The sequence below is a fragment of the Amphiura filiformis genome, chromosome 12 (genome assembly GCF_039555335.1).
Source record: "Amphiura filiformis chromosome 12, Afil_fr2py, whole genome shotgun sequence".
NCBI lineage: Eukaryota > Metazoa > Echinodermata > Ophiuroidea > Amphilepidida > Amphiuridae > Amphiura > Amphiura filiformis.
This window is the reverse complement of record NC_092639.1, coordinates 39,378,139-39,397,184: the sequence shown is the minus strand read 5'-3', so window position 1 is coordinate 39,397,184 and position 19,046 is coordinate 39,378,139. Positions and strand designations below refer to the sequence as shown.

The 19,046-nt window shown below is 41.9% G+C and overlaps 1 protein-coding gene across 1 annotated transcript; it reads right to left on the bottom strand.

The window, feature by feature from the left end:
• Positions 1-466: 466 nt before the first annotated feature.
• Positions 467-18,020, bottom strand: LOC140166810 (mannose-P-dolichol utilization defect 1 protein homolog). Its single transcript, XM_072190300.1, has 5 exons — positions 17,847-18,020; positions 7,886-7,968; positions 4,552-4,624; positions 3,693-3,756; positions 467-538 (listed from the first exon to the last, which is right to left on the bottom strand). The coding sequence occupies exons 1-5, from the start codon at positions 17,987-17,989 to the stop codon at positions 467-469; spliced, it is 435 nt and encodes a 144-aa protein (XP_072046401.1). The 5' UTR covers positions 17,990-18,020.
• Between the last annotated feature and the right edge of the window lie 1,026 nt (positions 18,021-19,046).

Genomic DNA, 19,046 nt, shown 5'->3' with positions numbered 1-19,046 from the left:
CAAAATTTACGAGCTTGTATGCGGTCATGCGAGCTCACATCAAATTTGCAAGCTCACAACATGTTTTAGAAATATGAAGTACAAAATTAATGAGCTTGTATGTGCTCATGAGAGCTCAAGGCCAAATTTTTGAGCTTACAAATTTAATAGAAATTTTACTTAAAAATGTACAAGCTTGTGTGAGCTCACATGTAAAGTTTATGAGCTCATGTGTGCTCGTGCAAGCTCACATATAAGAAACGAGCATTTTGAGCTCGTAAGGTTTGTGTGGGCAAGATCGCAATTGACTACTTGTGCTCGTAATTTGTTTGTATTGTGAGCTCGTGTTCGTAAATATGAGCTCGACCTTTCGACCTACGAGCTTGAAGGAGCTCAATGTTGCTTACACAAGCAAAATCAATCACATCTGAGCTCAAAATAAGCTCACTCGAGCTCGAAACAAGCTTATTCGAGCTTGTTTTTATGATTACATTTTCGTAAGGGATAGTACTGATAGATGTGACCATTTGCCATACATGCCAAGTGGAATTTGTAATACCTGCAATAAAACATACAATTATTTAGTTTCAGTTATGTAGGCTAACATTTGTTCGAGTTATATTTTCGTGATTTGGTATCTTTATATTTTGTGCACAAAAATTTAGATAATAATGCAATCTTGCAATATTCCTGTTATATTAACGGATACATGAATCATGTCGAGATAGTATCGTTTCTAGGCAAAACAAAGCTGTTGAAATATACTTTTGGTGGTTTATAAAGTAACAAAGGGACCACTTTGTCATGTCAAAATAGCCCCCAAAAGGCCATTTTTAGGGTTGGGTGGGTTAAGGGGGTACTACACCGCTGGCCAATTTTGTGCCTATTTTTGCATTTTTCTCACAAATTATAGCGCATTGGTGACAAGTAAGATATATAACTACTGCACTGAAAATTCAGCAACTCAAAGCAAGTAGTTATTGATCAAATATTGGTTTTCCCTCATTTTTGACTGTAACTCCACAAATGTTGTTTGTGTTGAAATAAAATTTCCAGTGCAGTAGTTGTAGTCCTTGCCCCTATAATATACATATCTTACTTGTCACCAATGCGCTATAATTTTTGAGAAAAATACAAAAATAGGCACAAAATTGGGCAGGGGTGTAGTACTCCCTTAAGTTCACTTTTTGCATGTGAGATTTTTTTGTTGTTGAAAAAAAGTCTATATTATTTTAGGAAATTCTGCACCTTCTTAAAAATAACCTTGCAATAGGCCTGAAACAAATATATAAATAAAGTAAAAAAAATAAAAAACAGAACAAGAATAACACAAAAACATGATGCTTGTGTGTGCATGCGCGTATTTTGGGGGGGGGGCTTTGGGAGCGCCAGCCCCGGGTCAAAGTAGGGGTGGCAAAAACAAAGGGCGGAGGAAGAAGAAGGGCGGCAAAAACAGGTGCGGCAAAAACGAAGGGGCGGCAAAATGAATTCAGAAGAAAAAGGCCGCAAAAATTGAAAAAGCATAAAAATTGTGAAAAATGTTGCTTTTAGGGCGCTAGCGCCTAAAATCCTTTTTTTTTTTTTTTTGCTTTTTTTTCAAACGACCGTGAAAAAATTGGGTCAACCTTTTCGGGCTGTTAAGGAAGGGGCAGCAAAATTGTTTCTTCTTCAGCCCCCCGGGGTTGGGGCGGCCACGGTACGCCACTGGTGTGCATGTCACCTGTTTCTGCTTTTCAGAAGTTTTTTCAATTACAGACATTTCACCATTGTACCAATACTGCAAATATATACTGTGCAAAAAAGTATCCGACCACTTAAAACAAAAGCCATATCTTAAAGACAATAAATCTAAATTGTAAAATAAAGTAGTTGGTAGATGGAGAAATTTGTTCGTTGAACTTTGATACCTTATACAGTATGATGTGATTTTATTCCACTCAGCTATACTCATTTAAATAACAAATGGTTGAATTTCAAAAGTGACAAATTGAGATATTTCTGCCTTTAAGGGGGTACTACAACCCTCAATAAATTTGTGACTATTTTTGCATTTTTCTCAAAAACTAATTACACCCTGGTAACAAAAGTTATGTATATTATAGGGGCAAGGAATCCAAATACTACACTGGAATTTCAGTGACCCAAGACAAGCAGTTCGATACTTGTGATAGAAAATGAGGTACCGCTAAGATGTACCTCATTTCCTATCATATTTACTGAACCGCTTGTCTTGATTCACTGAAATTTCAGTGTAGTAATTGGATTTCTTGCCCCAATAATATACATAACTTTTGTTACCAGTGTGTTATTAATTTTTGAGAAAAATGCAATTTATAGTCACAAAATTACCACAGGGGTGTAGTACCCCCTTAAGGCGATTTCTGTTACTTATTGTTACAGAATCAATAGAGCCTAACAGATGAACGCTCACTCTGCTGTGATCAATATCTGCATACTTTGAGGGGGAAAGTCAATGCAAATTTTTGTCACAACAAATGGTTGAATTCCAAAAGTGACAAATTTAGATATTTCCTCCTTCAAGGTGATTTCTGCTACCCATTGTTACAGGTTCAATAAAGCCTAACAAATGAATGCTCACTCTGCTGTGATCTATATCTGCCTGCTTTAAGGGGAAAGTCAATGTTAATTGTTGTCACTTTTGAAAAGCTCTTTTTTTATTCAAATTGCTATAAATTAAGAAAAATAAAATCATATGACTGATATCGTACCGAATGAGGTATCAATTTAGTTTTACTGAAATCAGTTCGGGGGCACTCGTAATAACCGGACGTCTCTGATTTCAAAGACGGGTCAGTGATTTCACATACGGAGGTCTGTGATATCACATACATTGAGCTTTGTTGACAGCTCGGCACTCGATGCAGCACATCAGAACGAAGCTGAGTGTATTAGAATAAGCTTTCCTATGTTTAGCAAATATCTACCTGTGCAAAAATTATATCTATCTGTGCAAATTCTGACAAATGGTCCCAGAACACACTTAGATTGCAATGGCTAAAATCAAATGTTTTGAAGTAAAAAAATCCCGATTTTACTATCCAATTCATGAATTGGATAGTGAATTTAGCAGGCACTCAACATGCTCAACTTGGGCTAGCTACAACCCTGATAAGGCCTATGCACAAAAGTATTCCCACTGCGCTGGCACGCTCATCAAAATTACTTATATCGCTTATGCGACTGGGTTTTGAAACTAGGGAGTATGTGATTTATGAGACGCCTCTGAAATATGATACTGTTATGTGACATGACGCTTCAAGAGTATTTGATATCAGAGACGTCTTTGAATTAGCAGTGCCCCCGAACTGAAATGGCATTTGTTTTAAGTGTTCAGATGCTTTATTAGTGCAGTATATCGGGCTTTTGAAAGTGTATTTGTAAGATTACATCATTAAAAAATTTGGCTCTTAGCTGTTCTACGGCCCGAGCTACCCAGATTTTGTATTTGTGTTCTTTCTTTGCAGTGTGCATGTAAATTCAGCCTTTTTTTTTTTGCCAAAACCATTTGAGTTTGACTGAAAAAGAAATGAGTGAAAAACTATTGCTAATCTTTAACAGCTTTTGGTGACTTAGGGTTATTTGCACAAAAAAAACCACCAAACCAAACAAACAAACAACAACCACCAAAATCAGCCCAACCATACTTGAATGGTCCATTCATCCATGGAACAGGGTTTTTGTCTTGCACTTACCTGCAGTATAAGAATTATCCTCATCGGTAATAACATCAATATAGCTATATAGAATAAATACATACTGAACAATAAAATGTTAAGAAATTTACATAATCATGTATATAGTTGGTATAGTTCAGGCCCGTACGCAGGAGGGGTGCGGGGGTGCGACCGCACCTCCCCAAATTTGTATAAAGTATACAAAAGTATACAAAAAGTCCCAAAATGTAAAAATTTGCGAGCGTAGCGAGCCAAAAAATGAGTTTTTTTACGTTTTTTGGTCAAAAAAGATCCAAATTTGGGGGGAAAAGTCCACTTTTCACAAAATTGCCTCCCTCCCTTGGAAAAAAGTCCACCTTTTCAAAATCAGCACCCCCCAAAAAAAATCCTGCGTACGGGCCTGGTATAGTTTACTGTTTGATGTTCATGTACATTCACTACAAAAAATATTGACTGTCCATATCAATTTCTCACAGCTCTACAATATTTTCATGTTTTTTAACACCCATATCAAATTTACACCATTATTTCCACCCAAACTCATCTATTCACTAACTGGTCAACTGATTAACATGCTTACTCATACACTTACTGATCCCTTACCCCCCCCCCCCACCCAACTAGTAGTATAGGTTTTTCCCAGAGTATTTCACACTTACATGTATATCATTCATATTCATAAAAAGGACAGTTTAAATTCGTCCTAAAAATCGAAGTCTCACAAATTAAACTCAAAAGCAATTTCATTATTCGGCCATTCACTCACTCACCCACTACTCACCCACCCACTCACTCACTCACCACTCACCTACTCACTCACTTGCTCACAGCTACTCACCCCCCCCCACTCACTCACTTTTTCTTCTATCAAGGATACATAATACTGGTAGTAGCCATTGTAATATTCAGTCTTCTATCATAGAACAGGATTAAAGGAATGAGAACAAGATCTGAAAGAAATCAAAATAGCACCATTACATCATGTAAAAAATATCAGTCTTTACACCATATTAAAATCCAGTTATTCTTATCACTATACTATGATCAGCTCATAATAGGCAAGTATTCAGGATTTGTTCACTGCACGAGTCAATAAAGTCCCAATTTATGCCCACATAAATTCACAAAAGCGTGTCAGTCATGCAATACGTAAAGAGCAGTTTGTGTAGGAGCTGCGCCCAGTTGTATGTACAAATTGTACGTCAATCCTTGATGTTATGAGTCCCGCCTATTACTAGCTGATCAGAGTATAATAGCCCTGGGGGCGGGGGTACTCAAGTTTGGTTTTGGTAGGGGTGTGCCACTGAGAATTTGAAAGTGGACCGATCAATATACCAATTTTTCAAGAAATTTGGACCCATCGATATACCAGAAGTCAAAATGTTTGGCCGAATTTCACCTAAATTAGTCTTAGTTTTTACAAATTTCCCCCCAAATTTTGGCGAAATTTCGGCTAGATTGAGGCAAAATTGGGCTATTTTCCGAAAAAGTTGAGAACATTTTGAAAAAAGGACCCATCCATGTACCAAAATTGGCCTAGAAAAAGGGGTGAAAAAAGGCTGAAAATGCTATCCTTGTTTGCGGCATGTCCCCATATGGTCATTTGTACTGAGTATCCCCCCTGGGAGTATAGCCTGAACATTGTGCTTGTGTTACACAATGTTCAACACTTCCATTCAGTTGTTCACCATCAGGTGTACACTTTATGAGGATGAGAGTGTAGTTGTCACTCTTGTGTTACAATTATTAATTTTATGACAGGGTTAAAGACTATCTCACCTTTTGTGTTAGTGAGAAGAAAAAAACAAGACATTCCCAGCAAACACAAAACGTTTTCGACATCATTCGCAAAAGGTTATAAAAGGTTTTCAGAAAACGTTTAAATGTCGGGTTATATAAAGGGTATATTAAGAGTATAAAACGTTTTCATAACCTTGAAAAACGTTTTTTGATAATCTACTGCTCAGCAAACAAAAATGTTTTACAGAAAGCGTTTAAATGTCGGGTTATATAAAGGGTATAAAAACGTTTTAATAACATTCTAAAAACATTCTTGAAAACTTGATACAAAACATTCTAAAAAGAATGTTATTTTGGAGGTTGAAAAAATATTTTGCAAAAAATGTTTGCCCAAAATATTTTCAATAATGTTTTAAAATCGTTTTCATGACCTTTATATAACTAGACATTTAAATGTTATTAAAAGGTTTTGAAAAAACATTTTAAGAACATTTCTGTGTTTGCTGGGTTCAAATATTTTAACATAATGTTATTTAAGTATTGACACAATATTTGGCAAAAATGTTTGCAAAAATAGTTTACAATAACATTTTTGGAAAACATTTAAAAATATTGTTGTAGTGTGTTTTCATACAAAACGTTATCATGACCTTTATATAACCCGACATTTTAATGTTATTAAGGCGATATAATACCCCGATTTTCATAAGTACCCCTCTTCTTTTTTTTCTTGCAAATTTATTAAGTATATATATGTTTATCACCTCATGTCCTGAACTTATAAAATATATCTACATATAAAGTGAATTTCAACAATTTTAGTAAGTCATTTTAGCCCTATATATTTTTTGTTTACTGTAACCTAGTAACTCAGATCTGTGTTTCATAACAAACCATAATTTATTCTTTTGAAAATGTTCAAGTAGGGTACATGAATAGAATACATTAAATCCTTTGTTATACTCTCTATAGAAAATCTATAGTGGTGCATGCAAAATACCTACCATGATATAACACTGAATAAATTAAATAAACACTTATACAATGGATGCATAGTCATTAGTTGTTAGGAGAAGAAAAGGCTATTAGGTCACCGTATGTCAGGTTATAGGTCAATTGGTTCAGGTCAAATTTAAGCATCAATTTTGAATACACATGTGAGAGTCTGTGATATCATATGAGGCATAATTTTGATATTCTGTCTTTAACTGGATATATATCGAGAAGTGCATGGTGGATATACTAATATACCTTGGGATGTAAATGGTGAGTACAATTTAGAATGCCTAGTTGAGACGGATTTCACAAATAAATATAAAATAGTTACCAAAATCACAAAACTTAAGCTTACGGAAAACTACCCAATATGGTTGTATAGGTGACAAGAAATACAATTTTTTCATCATTGCTGTAGTATGGTTGTTGTAACCTGTTACCTATGGCTTAATTAAGTTTCAGTGCAATAATGTCGCAAGTTAAAAATGCAAAATATAGCTCAACATTGAAAATAGAAGCATTTTAACCAGTTCCTTTTTGATAGTTGTGGAGCACCAAGTTCATGAAGTCATAAAAGAAATCAGGAACCACTTATTCCCATTTTACATATCAACTTTATTTCCCTAATGTGTTAGCAACACATATCCAAAATTTTAACGAAATCCGTTGATAGTAAGCTTTCCAAAATGAAGTGAATTTAAATCATCAGTGATGTACCTCCTTTTGGCTTCTATCTGTAAAAGCATGTAAGCTACATTGATACCGATACCACCAATAAAACGAGAAGATTTGCCCCTTCATTTTGCATACCACTTTGTCCAATTTTTTTTTGTAATTTCTTCACAAAATGCAAAAAAATGCAAAAAAATCAATGGGTGTAGTACCCTTAAAACGTTTTTACCTAAACCAAAAGCCAAAATATAACTTATTTCAAACGTTTTAAAAACATTTTTGTGTTTGCTGGGTTCATCGCTTTAAACAATATTATAAGTTAAATACGTTCAGCGTCGGTATGGTATGGGAAATTATTGTGCACGAAGTGCGCGCCATACTGGGTGAAGCCGAAGAATTTATTATAATGAAATAATTACGTTTTTAAACATTAAAATTGTTGCAAAATAGGAAAAACATTACAAAAATTAGATGACTGTTCCGAGTACCGGTAATAAGTATATCGCGTGCATTTTACATGCCCGCTTTACGCGAATTGCCTTTATACGTGTACCTCGCCGTACACGCGTATTGTGCTTGCGCATTACGCTCTCACTGACTAGATATAAAGCATAAATACGGGCTAGATATGAAAATATATCCCGTTAGCTGTGTTCTTTGATGTTTCCCTTAGTGGTATGATAATGATAAACCGCAGTACACTACCTTTGTGTTGAAAATCTATCGTTTAGGATATGCATGCTTGGTTGCATCAAGTTTTTAACTAGGATATGATTATGATAGAATATGTGTATTGCACTTACCTTGCACAGCAAGAAATGGATATTCTAGATAGAATAACAATGGATAACTATGGCGAGCATGATAGACGATTGTGAAGGTATGCCTGTATAGGAAGGATTTATAGCAAAATCAAATTAGATGAGAGTCTTGTACTGTAGAATTCTGTCTACAAGCATACCGTAAAAATCTGCTAAGTAATAAGCATATATGTGCCCATTAATGAGTTGCTCTGACAAGAATTTGTTAAGGGAGTGTTCATTAATACTTTGGTAGGGGGGCTGGTCTTCCTCCAATTTTTCGCTCTAAAACTTTTTTGACCCCCCCCCCTCAATGGACTGCTAAACTTTTTTGACCCCCCTCTTTTGACAGATAAAAACTTTTTTGGCCCCCCATTATTGTATAACAAACATTATACTTAAGGTTAGCCGAGAGTTTTTCATGCGCTTGATTTCAGAGGGGCGTAAGTTCATAACAGAAACAGCCATGCAGAAAATGAACAAGCGTGCGGGACGTAGGCCTACTTACAATAGAATATCGATCCACGGTCAAGACATGAAAAGGCGATGAAACTTGGCTTAGCTCGTGCCCGAGCTCGGATGCCGGGGTGGCACAAGCCGTTTTAAACAATTTTCACAAGGATTTTATAAATTTTAAAATTGATTGGGGGCACTTCGTCAAGCTACACCCTGGAAAATGTGTTGATTTTGAATATATCTTTGATGAAATCAATGCTGCTATTCCCCTGATTACAATGTAAGGGTATATAGGCAACAACAAAAATATCAAAAAGCAATTAGGCCTAGGCCCTATTTGTAAATCGAATTTGGGATGAAAATCAACAAGACAGACTTAGCAGGCCTACAAATTTCTGAATTATATAAAGTGAAAAACAATCAATCACGATTCACTGCACTCAGCTTAATCAATCAAATAAAACTAAAAAGAAAGGAGCAAGAAAGAATAAAGAAATAGTGAAAAAGAGAAAGAAAGAGAGAGAAAGAAAATGAACGAAAAAGAAAGAAAGAAAGAAAGAAATGAAAAAAAAAATGAAAAAAGAAAGAGAGAAAGAAAAGAGGAAAGAAAGGAAGTAAAAATGAGAAAAGAGAAAAAAAAGAAAATTCAGCCACACGGAGACTCGAACCCACAAAAATAGTTCATATTAGATTCCCAGTCCAACACTCTATCCACTCGGCCATATATCAGGTTACGCAATTGACTGTTCTCAAAGCGGATGATATAACTATAATTGTACATGATTACAATCGCGTCCGCATTATGGCTCTTAGAATAAACACGCATGTCGGCGCTGAAATTTTTAACGAACTGATGGAGGAAAACCTCGTTTTTTGCTAAACTAGCTTCAATTTGGAGTGAAAATCAAATGGAATAGCAATTGGCAGAATGTTGAGAATAATAGTCCCAAACAAAAATGTTTGGTAGACTCATAACCGGTGCGATCTTACCTTTCCGATGTTGATTAAGATACTTCTTGCATCGATCCCGAGATGCGGAAAAACCAATAGTCATTTTGTCCCACATAAATGAATAAATAACAAAACCCCCGATCCCCGGTGGACTCACCCAAAAGGTGACGTCACACCATATGATCGCCCTTATCCGACTTGGGATCCCCTACCGGACCAAACTTGTAGGGGTGGCGGGGTCGGGATAATCAACATCGGAAAGGTAAGATCGCACGGTTATGAGTCTACCAAACATTTTTGTTTGGGACTAGACTCAGTACACCGGTCGATCTTACCGTTTCCGATGTTGATTAAGATACTTCTTGCATCAACATCTGAAAGATCGATCTAGCAAGTAACCGACGGATGGAGGTACAAGATTGGTCAGCATCTGATCAGGGATCGGGAGCGGAGTAACGATGGTTTTCGCGAGTTCAGAAAATATTTTCCCCCAACGGTCGGGAAACAAAAAAGACCACGCGATCACAGACATAAACCTCCTTACTTAATAAGTTTGGTGGTTAAGAATAGCGACACTGGTTCTTACCATGCTGAGTATTCTGTATAGTCTGAAAACCTGGTACCCGTACACCACCGTATTATGATCGCCCGAACAATGTCCCGGTAAACCTCCCGCCCCGTCTCTGATTACTAACGTAAACGGAAGTATCGTAGAGAAGGGCGAAGGTGGCTTCCGGGACACCGCCTCCTAGATCTCCTCAAGGGACAACCGAACGGTATACCCAAGATGATGAGATAGCTCGTGTCGAGTGGGTCGTGGGGCCGAAACCTTCGCGATCCCGGACCCCACCAACACCTGGACCAGCCATTGCGACAGCGGCTGGACCGAAAACTCTGTAAGGGTGATGAATGCGGTCGTGAGTCCTCGCAAGGCTTGTGTTCGGAAGAAATAGTGCTGCAGCGCCTTATCGGACACCCCAGCCTATCTTTGGCTTCAGCCGAACCTTGCCCAACCCTGGGGATTGGAGAGGGACGAATGTCGGTATGCACCGCGCCCGTTCAGTAGTCACGAGAACAGAGCGCCCGAAACAGTGTCGCTCCAGTGTCTGGGAACACGGAAGCTAACCTCGAGACCGTGTGCAACTCAGCACCGCCGTCCCGAAGAGCTCGAAGCCAACGCCAAACCGGAAAGCCATCTTGAGAGTTACGTATTTAAGCGTCGCTTTTGACGGAAGGTCAAAAGGGTGACCCTTAAAGTAATCTAAGACTGTGTTGGGATCCCTTAGGAGGATCACTTTCCTTTTTGGTAGACACTCGTTGAACATACCGTCGAGGCGTAGGACTAATAAGGTAACCATCGGCTATGATAGTCGACCCGTCTCGAAACCTCGGTGAATGGAGAGGACAGCTGACTTATAGCTGGCCCCAGTGGCCCGCTGAAGTCTTGCTTGGAACTTTTCTGTCAGAAACTCCGGAACTAGCAGCACAGAGGCTCTAGCGGAGAGCTATTTGTCTCATTGCACCAAGCGTAGTATGGAGCCAGACTCTGGCTATACGTGCGGAGGGTAGACTTCCGTCTAGCCCGGCGATGAGAAAAAACAGCTTCTGATGAAAAGTATCCCTCCGCTGCGTGTTCCCTGGTAAGGGCCATGCAGCTAACTGCAGGTGCTCTAGTGATAGACTGGGTACCTCCGCTCCGGGCATCCGGAGTAGATCTGGTACCTAGCAGAATGACAATGCAGTCTTCCCACCCGATCTTGGCCACCACCCTCATGAGTAGTGAGATCGGAGGGACTGCATAAGCTGTCATCCCTCCCCAGTCTATGGACAGAGCGTCCACGGTGAATGCTTGGGGTCCGTGACCCTTGAGCAGTACACCGGCAGTGGATGATTGCGATGAGATGCGACCAGATCTTTCGAGGGGTGGTACATCCCTTGAAGATCGTCTGAGCGACCTCTGAGCAAGGGACCATTCTGCTGGTCCCGACACCCTTCCTCGTGACAGATTGAACGGCCTGCGGTTCCGGATGGGGCTCCCGTCGCCGGTCTTCCTTGGAGCCAATGGCTCCAAGATCACCCGTAGAACGGGGGTAGACCAGGGACAATCGCCCGCTTCGTGAGAAGCTGTGTGATCCCTGTCAGTAGTGCCCGACGCTGGGGGCCGTCCGGCGGCACTACTGTGGACCTCTGAAATGTGCAGATGAATGTGGGGAGACTGGGTTGCCAGTCTGAAACCCCCACTCACCACTGACCGTACCCAGGCGCTCAAAGAGATGGTTTCCCACCTCTGGGTGAAAGCCATAGCGATCGTCCACTGGGAGATCCCCTGTGGAAAAACTGCTGAGCCCCCAGGAATGCTCTGCCTAGCTTCCCTTGGAAGAGCGCTTGCTCTTCTTCGGGCTTGCCAGCTGTTCCTGTGCTACCCTTGCGCCTCCCAGAAAGGGGTGCTGCCGAGGTAGCGGCCTCGGGTACTGTGGGTGGTGCACGGCCTGCTGACGGCGGGCTCCTACCCATGGTAAGGGCAGTTTCCGACCTCTTCAGAGTGCTCCCGTTGGTGGCTTCTTTGCACGGTCCTCCACCGTAGCGCAGAAGCATCCAAAGAGAAAAAGGACCCTGCCTTTCCATCGCGTTGAGCGATTGGAGTGGCAGGCCCCTCCCCGGCGCTGAGTGGACACCCTATGGGCTAGGCCCATGGAGCTCTCGTTGAGGCTAGCTGTTAGCACCGCTAATAGGCTCACCTCGCGGGAGAGCGCAGATGTTGTCTGAGCGTGATACGCTTGACGACATCTGGGTCCCTCTCGGATCCCCTCAGGTAGGTCCCGTGGTCCTCCCGCGTTACACGCAGAGGAAGCGTGCAAGCACGCGGCGTCATAGCTCTACTGAGCTCGACAGCCCCACGATATCTACCCGTGAGGTTTGCCGGGAATGAGAGTGCAGGCGTCCCCAGTGAGGAAGCAGCAGCTGAGCATCCTACTGAAAGGATCCCCTGGTCCTCCTCCATGGACTCCCCCTTAGGGGGTGTCCGGAGGAAGATCAGTGCTGTTGCTCCCCGCGGGGCAGCGGGGAAGGAGACTGTAGTGATGTCACTACGGACTCAGCTTCCGACTCCTTTCCCTCGCCCACAGTATCCGTATCATGCTCCGATGATGGCGGTAACTGAGGACGGGCATCTGAAAGCGGGTAAGAAGGCATAACCACTGTGTGGCTCGCCGACTACCTGCCAGCAGAAGAGGAGTCTCCGCAAGACCCTGAGGTATCCGCCATGGCACCACTGGGTCCGCATGCTCTCGCAGCCGTCGTCCTAGCGCTAGCAGCCCGGGGCCTACCCTGATCAAGATCTGGGTTAGCTCCATGCCGGCTGGCCTGGTCAACAGCTGATGTTGGTACTGCGTGGCCATCGCTGGCGACACTTGCCACGGTGCTAGGCCGTGGAAGAAACACCCTGCGGCGGGTACCACGGGGCATACCCAGCCGGCAGCTGACCCTGAAAGGATCCGCCACCAGGGTAACCCCATGGTACTGCAGTACCAGCACCGCCTCCCCCCCCCTTGTTGCCACAGAGACTGTGGCGACTAAAGCGGTGCTGCGGTACCGGTGCGGTATCAGCGTGGGTACCCGTGAGGGTTCCCAACTGTGGACCGCTGTACCCTCGCCACACTGCGTTCCCTGTTTGGGGATCAAGCTGTGTGCTGGCGTGTACTGGCGCTGCATACTAGCGTGGTGTCCGTGAGGGCTCCGGCTGTGTACCACTGTACCCATGCCTCACTGCGTTCCCCGCAAGGATCAAGCCGCGTGTATGGGTACCCGCTATACCGGCTGTCCCTTGGCTAGAGGGAGCTTGCCTAGTACCACGGGTAGCTGAGCGTGCATACCCCCGATCAATCACCTCGCCACCTGAATAGGCAGCGTCAATCAATGGAGCTATGCCCTGTTGATTTGACAGTGATCGATCAAGAGAGGGTAATTGACCCATTGACAGTAATGGATCACCCACGCTCCGCTGGCTCTCGAGGACATAAGTGGGTTGTTGATCAGCTAGGCTGTTCAAGCTACTTACTGTACCCTCTAGAGCTTAGCCCAAGGTCGCTGTGTGTGGCGGACCACTCACGGCAGCTATGGGCGGGTGCATAGCGGCTACCACTGAAGTCAAGCCGTAGCTCGACTTTGTAGCTGCCACCGAATGCACCTGGGTCGCTGTCCCGTGAGAGACTGCGAGCCCAACCCCTGAATAATCGCCAGCCAGTCCCTGTGGACAGCCAGCAGTTATTCTAGGGCCCAGGGTATCACTCGGCGGTCCCGCCATGGAGCGCTGCCGTGTGACAACCCCAGTTGGTTCTGCTAAGACTACACCCACAGCGTTAGCAGCGGTATCGTCTCTGTTGAACCCATGCATGCTAAGGGTTCAACCCAGGCAAGCCCGGGTACCCTTGCATGCTGCCCGTCGCTGGCTACTACTGTGGCTGTTTGAGCCTGTAGATATGCCTGCAACAGGCGGGTGTCCTCCTGCTAAAAACCCGTGAGGATTTTAGCTAGAGGACTGGTATCCTCCTGCTACAAACCCGCTAGGGTTTTCGCTGGTGGTTACCGCTCTGCTGCCTGCTACTTTGCTCCGACGTATAGTCAGTGCTTTACGCTGGCTGCTGAGCCTTTGGGCCAGCTAGCAGTCCCGAAGGAACCGCCTGCTTGTCCGGGGACCGGAGCCCCTTAAGCAGACCTGCCATGACCCATAGGGGCTGTCACAGCAGAATCTACCGTGATCGACTGGTATCCTCCTGCTGCAAAACCCGCTAGGGTTTTCGCTGGTGGTTACCGCTCTGCTGCCTGCTACTTTGCTCCGACGTATAGTCAGTGCTTTCGCTGGCTGCTGAGCCTTTGGACGCTTAGCAGTCCCGAAGGAACCGCCTGCTTGTCCGGGGACCGGAGCCCCTTAAGCAGACCTGCCATGACCCATAGGGGCTGTCACAGCAGAATCCACCGTGTCGACCTTACCAGTGCCCTTGGTAGATTTCTTCTTCGTCTTATGGCGATGACGGAGCCTATCCAAATCGTCAAGCTGGAACTCGGAGAGTCCTAAGCAAAAGAAAGACATCTAGAAGATTGTGAGCACTCCCTGTGGGTGAAACAGAGCGGGTGTGGGTCCCGCTCCGTCACCAGGGAAGGGCAAGCCCGACAGGGCCGAGGCGAAGCGAGGAGAGAAGGGAGGGGGCACTACCCCCCCCCCAACACGCGACTCAAGCCCAGTAAGCAAACCTGAGCACGGAGGCTGGTCGCTAACGTTAGTGGTAAAGTAAGGACTGGCTAACTTTATTACTAAAATGTCAGGCGGGTCCCTACCAATCCCCACCGTATGAATATCTGATTAACTTTCGTCTTTATTGGACGGTAATGAAGACATAACGATAGAGTAATCACCCTAACATAGCAACAATAACCTACCGTACATGAAATACAATGTGTATGTACAAACATCTATTGTAACTTACAGGCTGCAATGGTTGTTTTACGTGGGAAACAAAATGAATGGCGTCAACGAGCGGCCATTTTGAATTGCTCGTGTGTCCCGTATACAAACGGAGGCACGATATGTAGCTAAGTTTTGGATCGTTTTTTGTCACTTTTTAGCCAGAAAATGCCGTCAAAACTATCCTCAGCGAACAATACCGGTTTGGTTTTACCTAAGGTGTGAAACTACAACCGTATATCTCGCCTTTGGTCGAGAATTGATACACAGTGCTATGAACAATCGATAGGCACGTCTGTGTCAGTCGGAGACCAAGGAGGATAAGGGCGATCATATGGTGTGGCGTCACCTTTTGGGTGAGTCCACCGGGGATCGGGGGTTTTGTTATTTATTCATTTATGTGGGACAAAATGACTATTGGTTTTTTCCGCATCTCGGGATCGATGCAAGAAGTATCTTAATCAACATCGGAAACGGTAAGATCGACCGGTGTACTGAGTCTGTAGGTATTCAGATGTCTAAATTAACGTCTCGTAATCAAGATATCGATAATTTTACAAACCCGCTTTTTCTCAAGCAAATTCTCCAAATTTTTTCCCCAAAACGGGCTTTTAAAATTTAATCGGTACTGTATTTGGTTCTTCCCCATGGCAACATTATTTCTTTGATCGATTTGTAATACAATACGAAAAAGAAGAAAACAATCGCTTCGGTGTGGATTTATCACGGGCGCACATTTGAAAAAAACCTCATGGAACCCCGGCATGGAACGTGTTTTTGATCTTGTGAACATGGTGGGTAAAAATGCTTTAAACGAAGGATTTTCAAATTTATTCTAATAATTTGTATATAACACACACAAAAAATGTTAAGCTACATCCAATGCACCAACATTTCACTCGCTGCGATATTTGATTACTGAGAAAACTCTGTTTTAGAGAACAACTTTATACGTCTTTTATACGTTTTTTATACGTCTCTTTGTGTAACCTTAATAGTGTTGTTTCCAGTGGTGTGGTATCTGGGTCACATGTCATTGTGGGAGGAAAATGTTTAAAACATTCCCGATGGGACAATTGTGCATGAAATACAAGCACAAGGAAATTTTCATTTTATACTTGGTAGGTAATTTAGATTTGTCCCAAATCAGGGTGTTTATCTGATTTTACAGGGATATGGTAAGTGAAATAGAGGATTTATTTGGAGGTTCATAGGCACAGCAGCATAATTTGGATCCGTGGCTATTATGATAACTAGTACAAATGCGCGAACTGCGCAAAAAAACTGGCCATATTGAAGCTTGAATGGTCAAATATTGTTAAAATTGGAACTAATTTATGTAAAAAGCTAAAATGGTCAAATTTGAGATCAATTTGGTCACACAAATGTACACAGGTATCAATTTTGGCCCCCTAAGACCGTGGCACCTGGGCCTATGTGTACAAAATAATCTCGCAATCAAAAATAGTAAACTAAAGTGTGCAGTTTACATGCAACGAAATCCAATTTATTTGCAATATTTTCTTGATTTAGTTGTATTTTGATCAGATTGGTACATAATCATGTTTGTAGCCTACTTTGTAGAGATATAAAATTCTATGATAAAAGTGCCATTATTTCTTAGACCAACCCCGATGTTGCTGATCATCTTTAATGTTATATTAAATTAATTAATAGATATGTACGTGTACACTAAGTGCCATCATCTTTTTAAACAAAAGCACTGAAAACCAAAACTTGTCCATGTTAAAAGTGATTCTCAATGCGTGCGAAGCGCTCGAAAATTTTGGGTTTTAAAGCGGAAAACTTGTTTGCCCCCCCCCCCTTTTCTACCACCTACAACTTTTTGGTCCCCCCTCTTCTTCTTCCTATATACATGCATACCTCAAATTGAGTATTGTCGCGCAGGCTTAACGTGCACAGTTTTTACCTATGCACGATCCTGGAACCTAGGATTGATTGCAGATATCAGAACCGGGGATGGTCCCCCTTCTCTTTTCGAATAGCTCTGACACTTAAAGTGCACAGGGTTTGACTCTTCCTGTACACGGGACCAACGGCTTTACGTGACTTCCGAATCACGGACGAAGCACATACACTACCTATATCTGCATGTGCTAAGCAGTGTATGGGGGCGAGAAGAAATAACTGAACTTAATTGAAGGATTCCTGACCATATAGGAACTTTTTGGGAGGGAAGAGAATTTTCACCTAAGGCAAGCCCAAGGCTCGAACCCTCGTCGATCGTATCTCCCGGCCGGCAGCGCAACGCCTTAACCACTCGGCCATCTCGCCCTCTTTTAAGGTCCAAAACATTTTTGGCCCCCCTCCCTTTTTACCAGCCCCCCCCACCAAAGTATATTTTCTGAACATAGGGAGTGTTAAACTTTTTTTTATAAATGTGTTACAGCCTCTTTAGAAATGAGGGTATTCTGATGAAAAGATGAAAGGCAGACACCTGCCACAAAAAATTACAATAGATTAGTCTTTATACAATAATACATGTTTGTACAGCCACCTGTATCAATAAAAAAGTTGCTCAAACTCCAAATAATGTTTTTGTGATGGGTGTCTGCCTTTTGTCTCTTCATAGGGGCACAGACAGGGGGCACATGCGCCCCCCAATCGATTGCAAAATTTAGAAAACCCCATATAGGAAAAGTGCCGAAAAACGGCTTGTGCACCCCAATCGATCAGCCTCGGTGCGCCCCCCCCCCATATGATACGCCACTGTGACGGAAGTGCGAGTACCTCGAGCTCGAGCTGAGGAAATTTATGCTTAATTAAAGCCATATTATAACATTTTCAAACAAAATAGATTAGCATTTATTTGCCATAAAATGTTAGCTTTTACTGTCAGATATATCCCTTTTATTTTTGAGCCGAACAACTCTGACGGCAAAGCAAAGAAAATTGGAATTTACTACCAGCGCCACGTACCACTCCTTCGGTCATGTTGTGGTACGACCCTTTGTTGTGTATATCACCGTCCCGCACGCCGTGTACGTACTGTGTGTTATGAACATCGTGTATGTATCATTGTATGCGAATGTTATAATATGGCTTTAATGAATATTGTACATGTTGTAAGCTTACTTCGAACAGCTTATCAAGTAGCCCCGAAGACTCACGCCTTTGGTATTCTTATTGGAATATATTTTGTAAATTTGTGGCACTTTGAGAAATATACATGGTAAAATGCAAAACCAGTTTACTACATCTAAAAGAAACGGTGTCATGTTTTGTTTTCGTTCGCCACAATCAGCTGATCCAAACCCGGAAGTGAAATGATGTGAAACAGGTGAAAGTGTTTCTAGGAAATAAATTGTTTCGCTATTATTAATTTTTTTTATTGAATGTCATTCGGTTTCAAGTTGCATTTTAAATGGAAAGTGCTGACACAAATAATCCCTTATGAAAATCAAAATTTTGTAAGGTACACATGGCGACGAAATTTTACAACAGATTAAAGCTTTAAATAAGACAATAATATCTGATTTTAAAAACACATTTTCAAAAATAAATTATGTTTATCATAATTATATGTCGTATTTTTAGATCTAGTCATAAATTTATTTTAAAACTTCATCTTACCCCTTAAAAACATTTAATAACTATTGATCGTTTAAAATTAATATGTCAATTATCGTCATAAATGGGTGGTAACAAAAATTATAATCCTTCCATCCTTCCTTCCTTTCTTCTTTTCTTCTATATAAAGTTCATATTCATTCATTCATTGCATTCATTCTTCACTTCTTCATTCATTCATTCTTCATTAATTAATTAATTAATTAATTCATTCATTCATTTATATAATCAGGGCTGTCAACTTTTTGGAATTGCTTGGCGTGAGACAGAGGCGTACCGGGATTTGCCGACCCCAATGTTCATTTTGACCCATGATTATTTGAGCCACAGCGCACAAAAATAAGAAAAGCGGGGGTAGGAAGGACAAATTGTTCATGATGATGCGTGAGATTTTACTCATTTTCCTGCTTTTTGCGTGAGATTTACTACCGAGGCGTGAGATTATACTACCTTGGCGTGAGACCGTGAGAAAGTGACCCAATGCGTGAGACTCACGGCCAATGCGTGAGAGTTGACAGCCCTGATATAATTGTATTCATTCAACAATTCACTCATTTCATTTCATTTCATTTCATTTCATTTCATTTCATTTCATTTCATTTCATTTCATTTCATAACTCACTTACTCACTCACTCACTCACTCACTCACTCACTCATTCACTCACTCGTTCATTCATTCACTCCTCATTCTTTCACTCATTCAT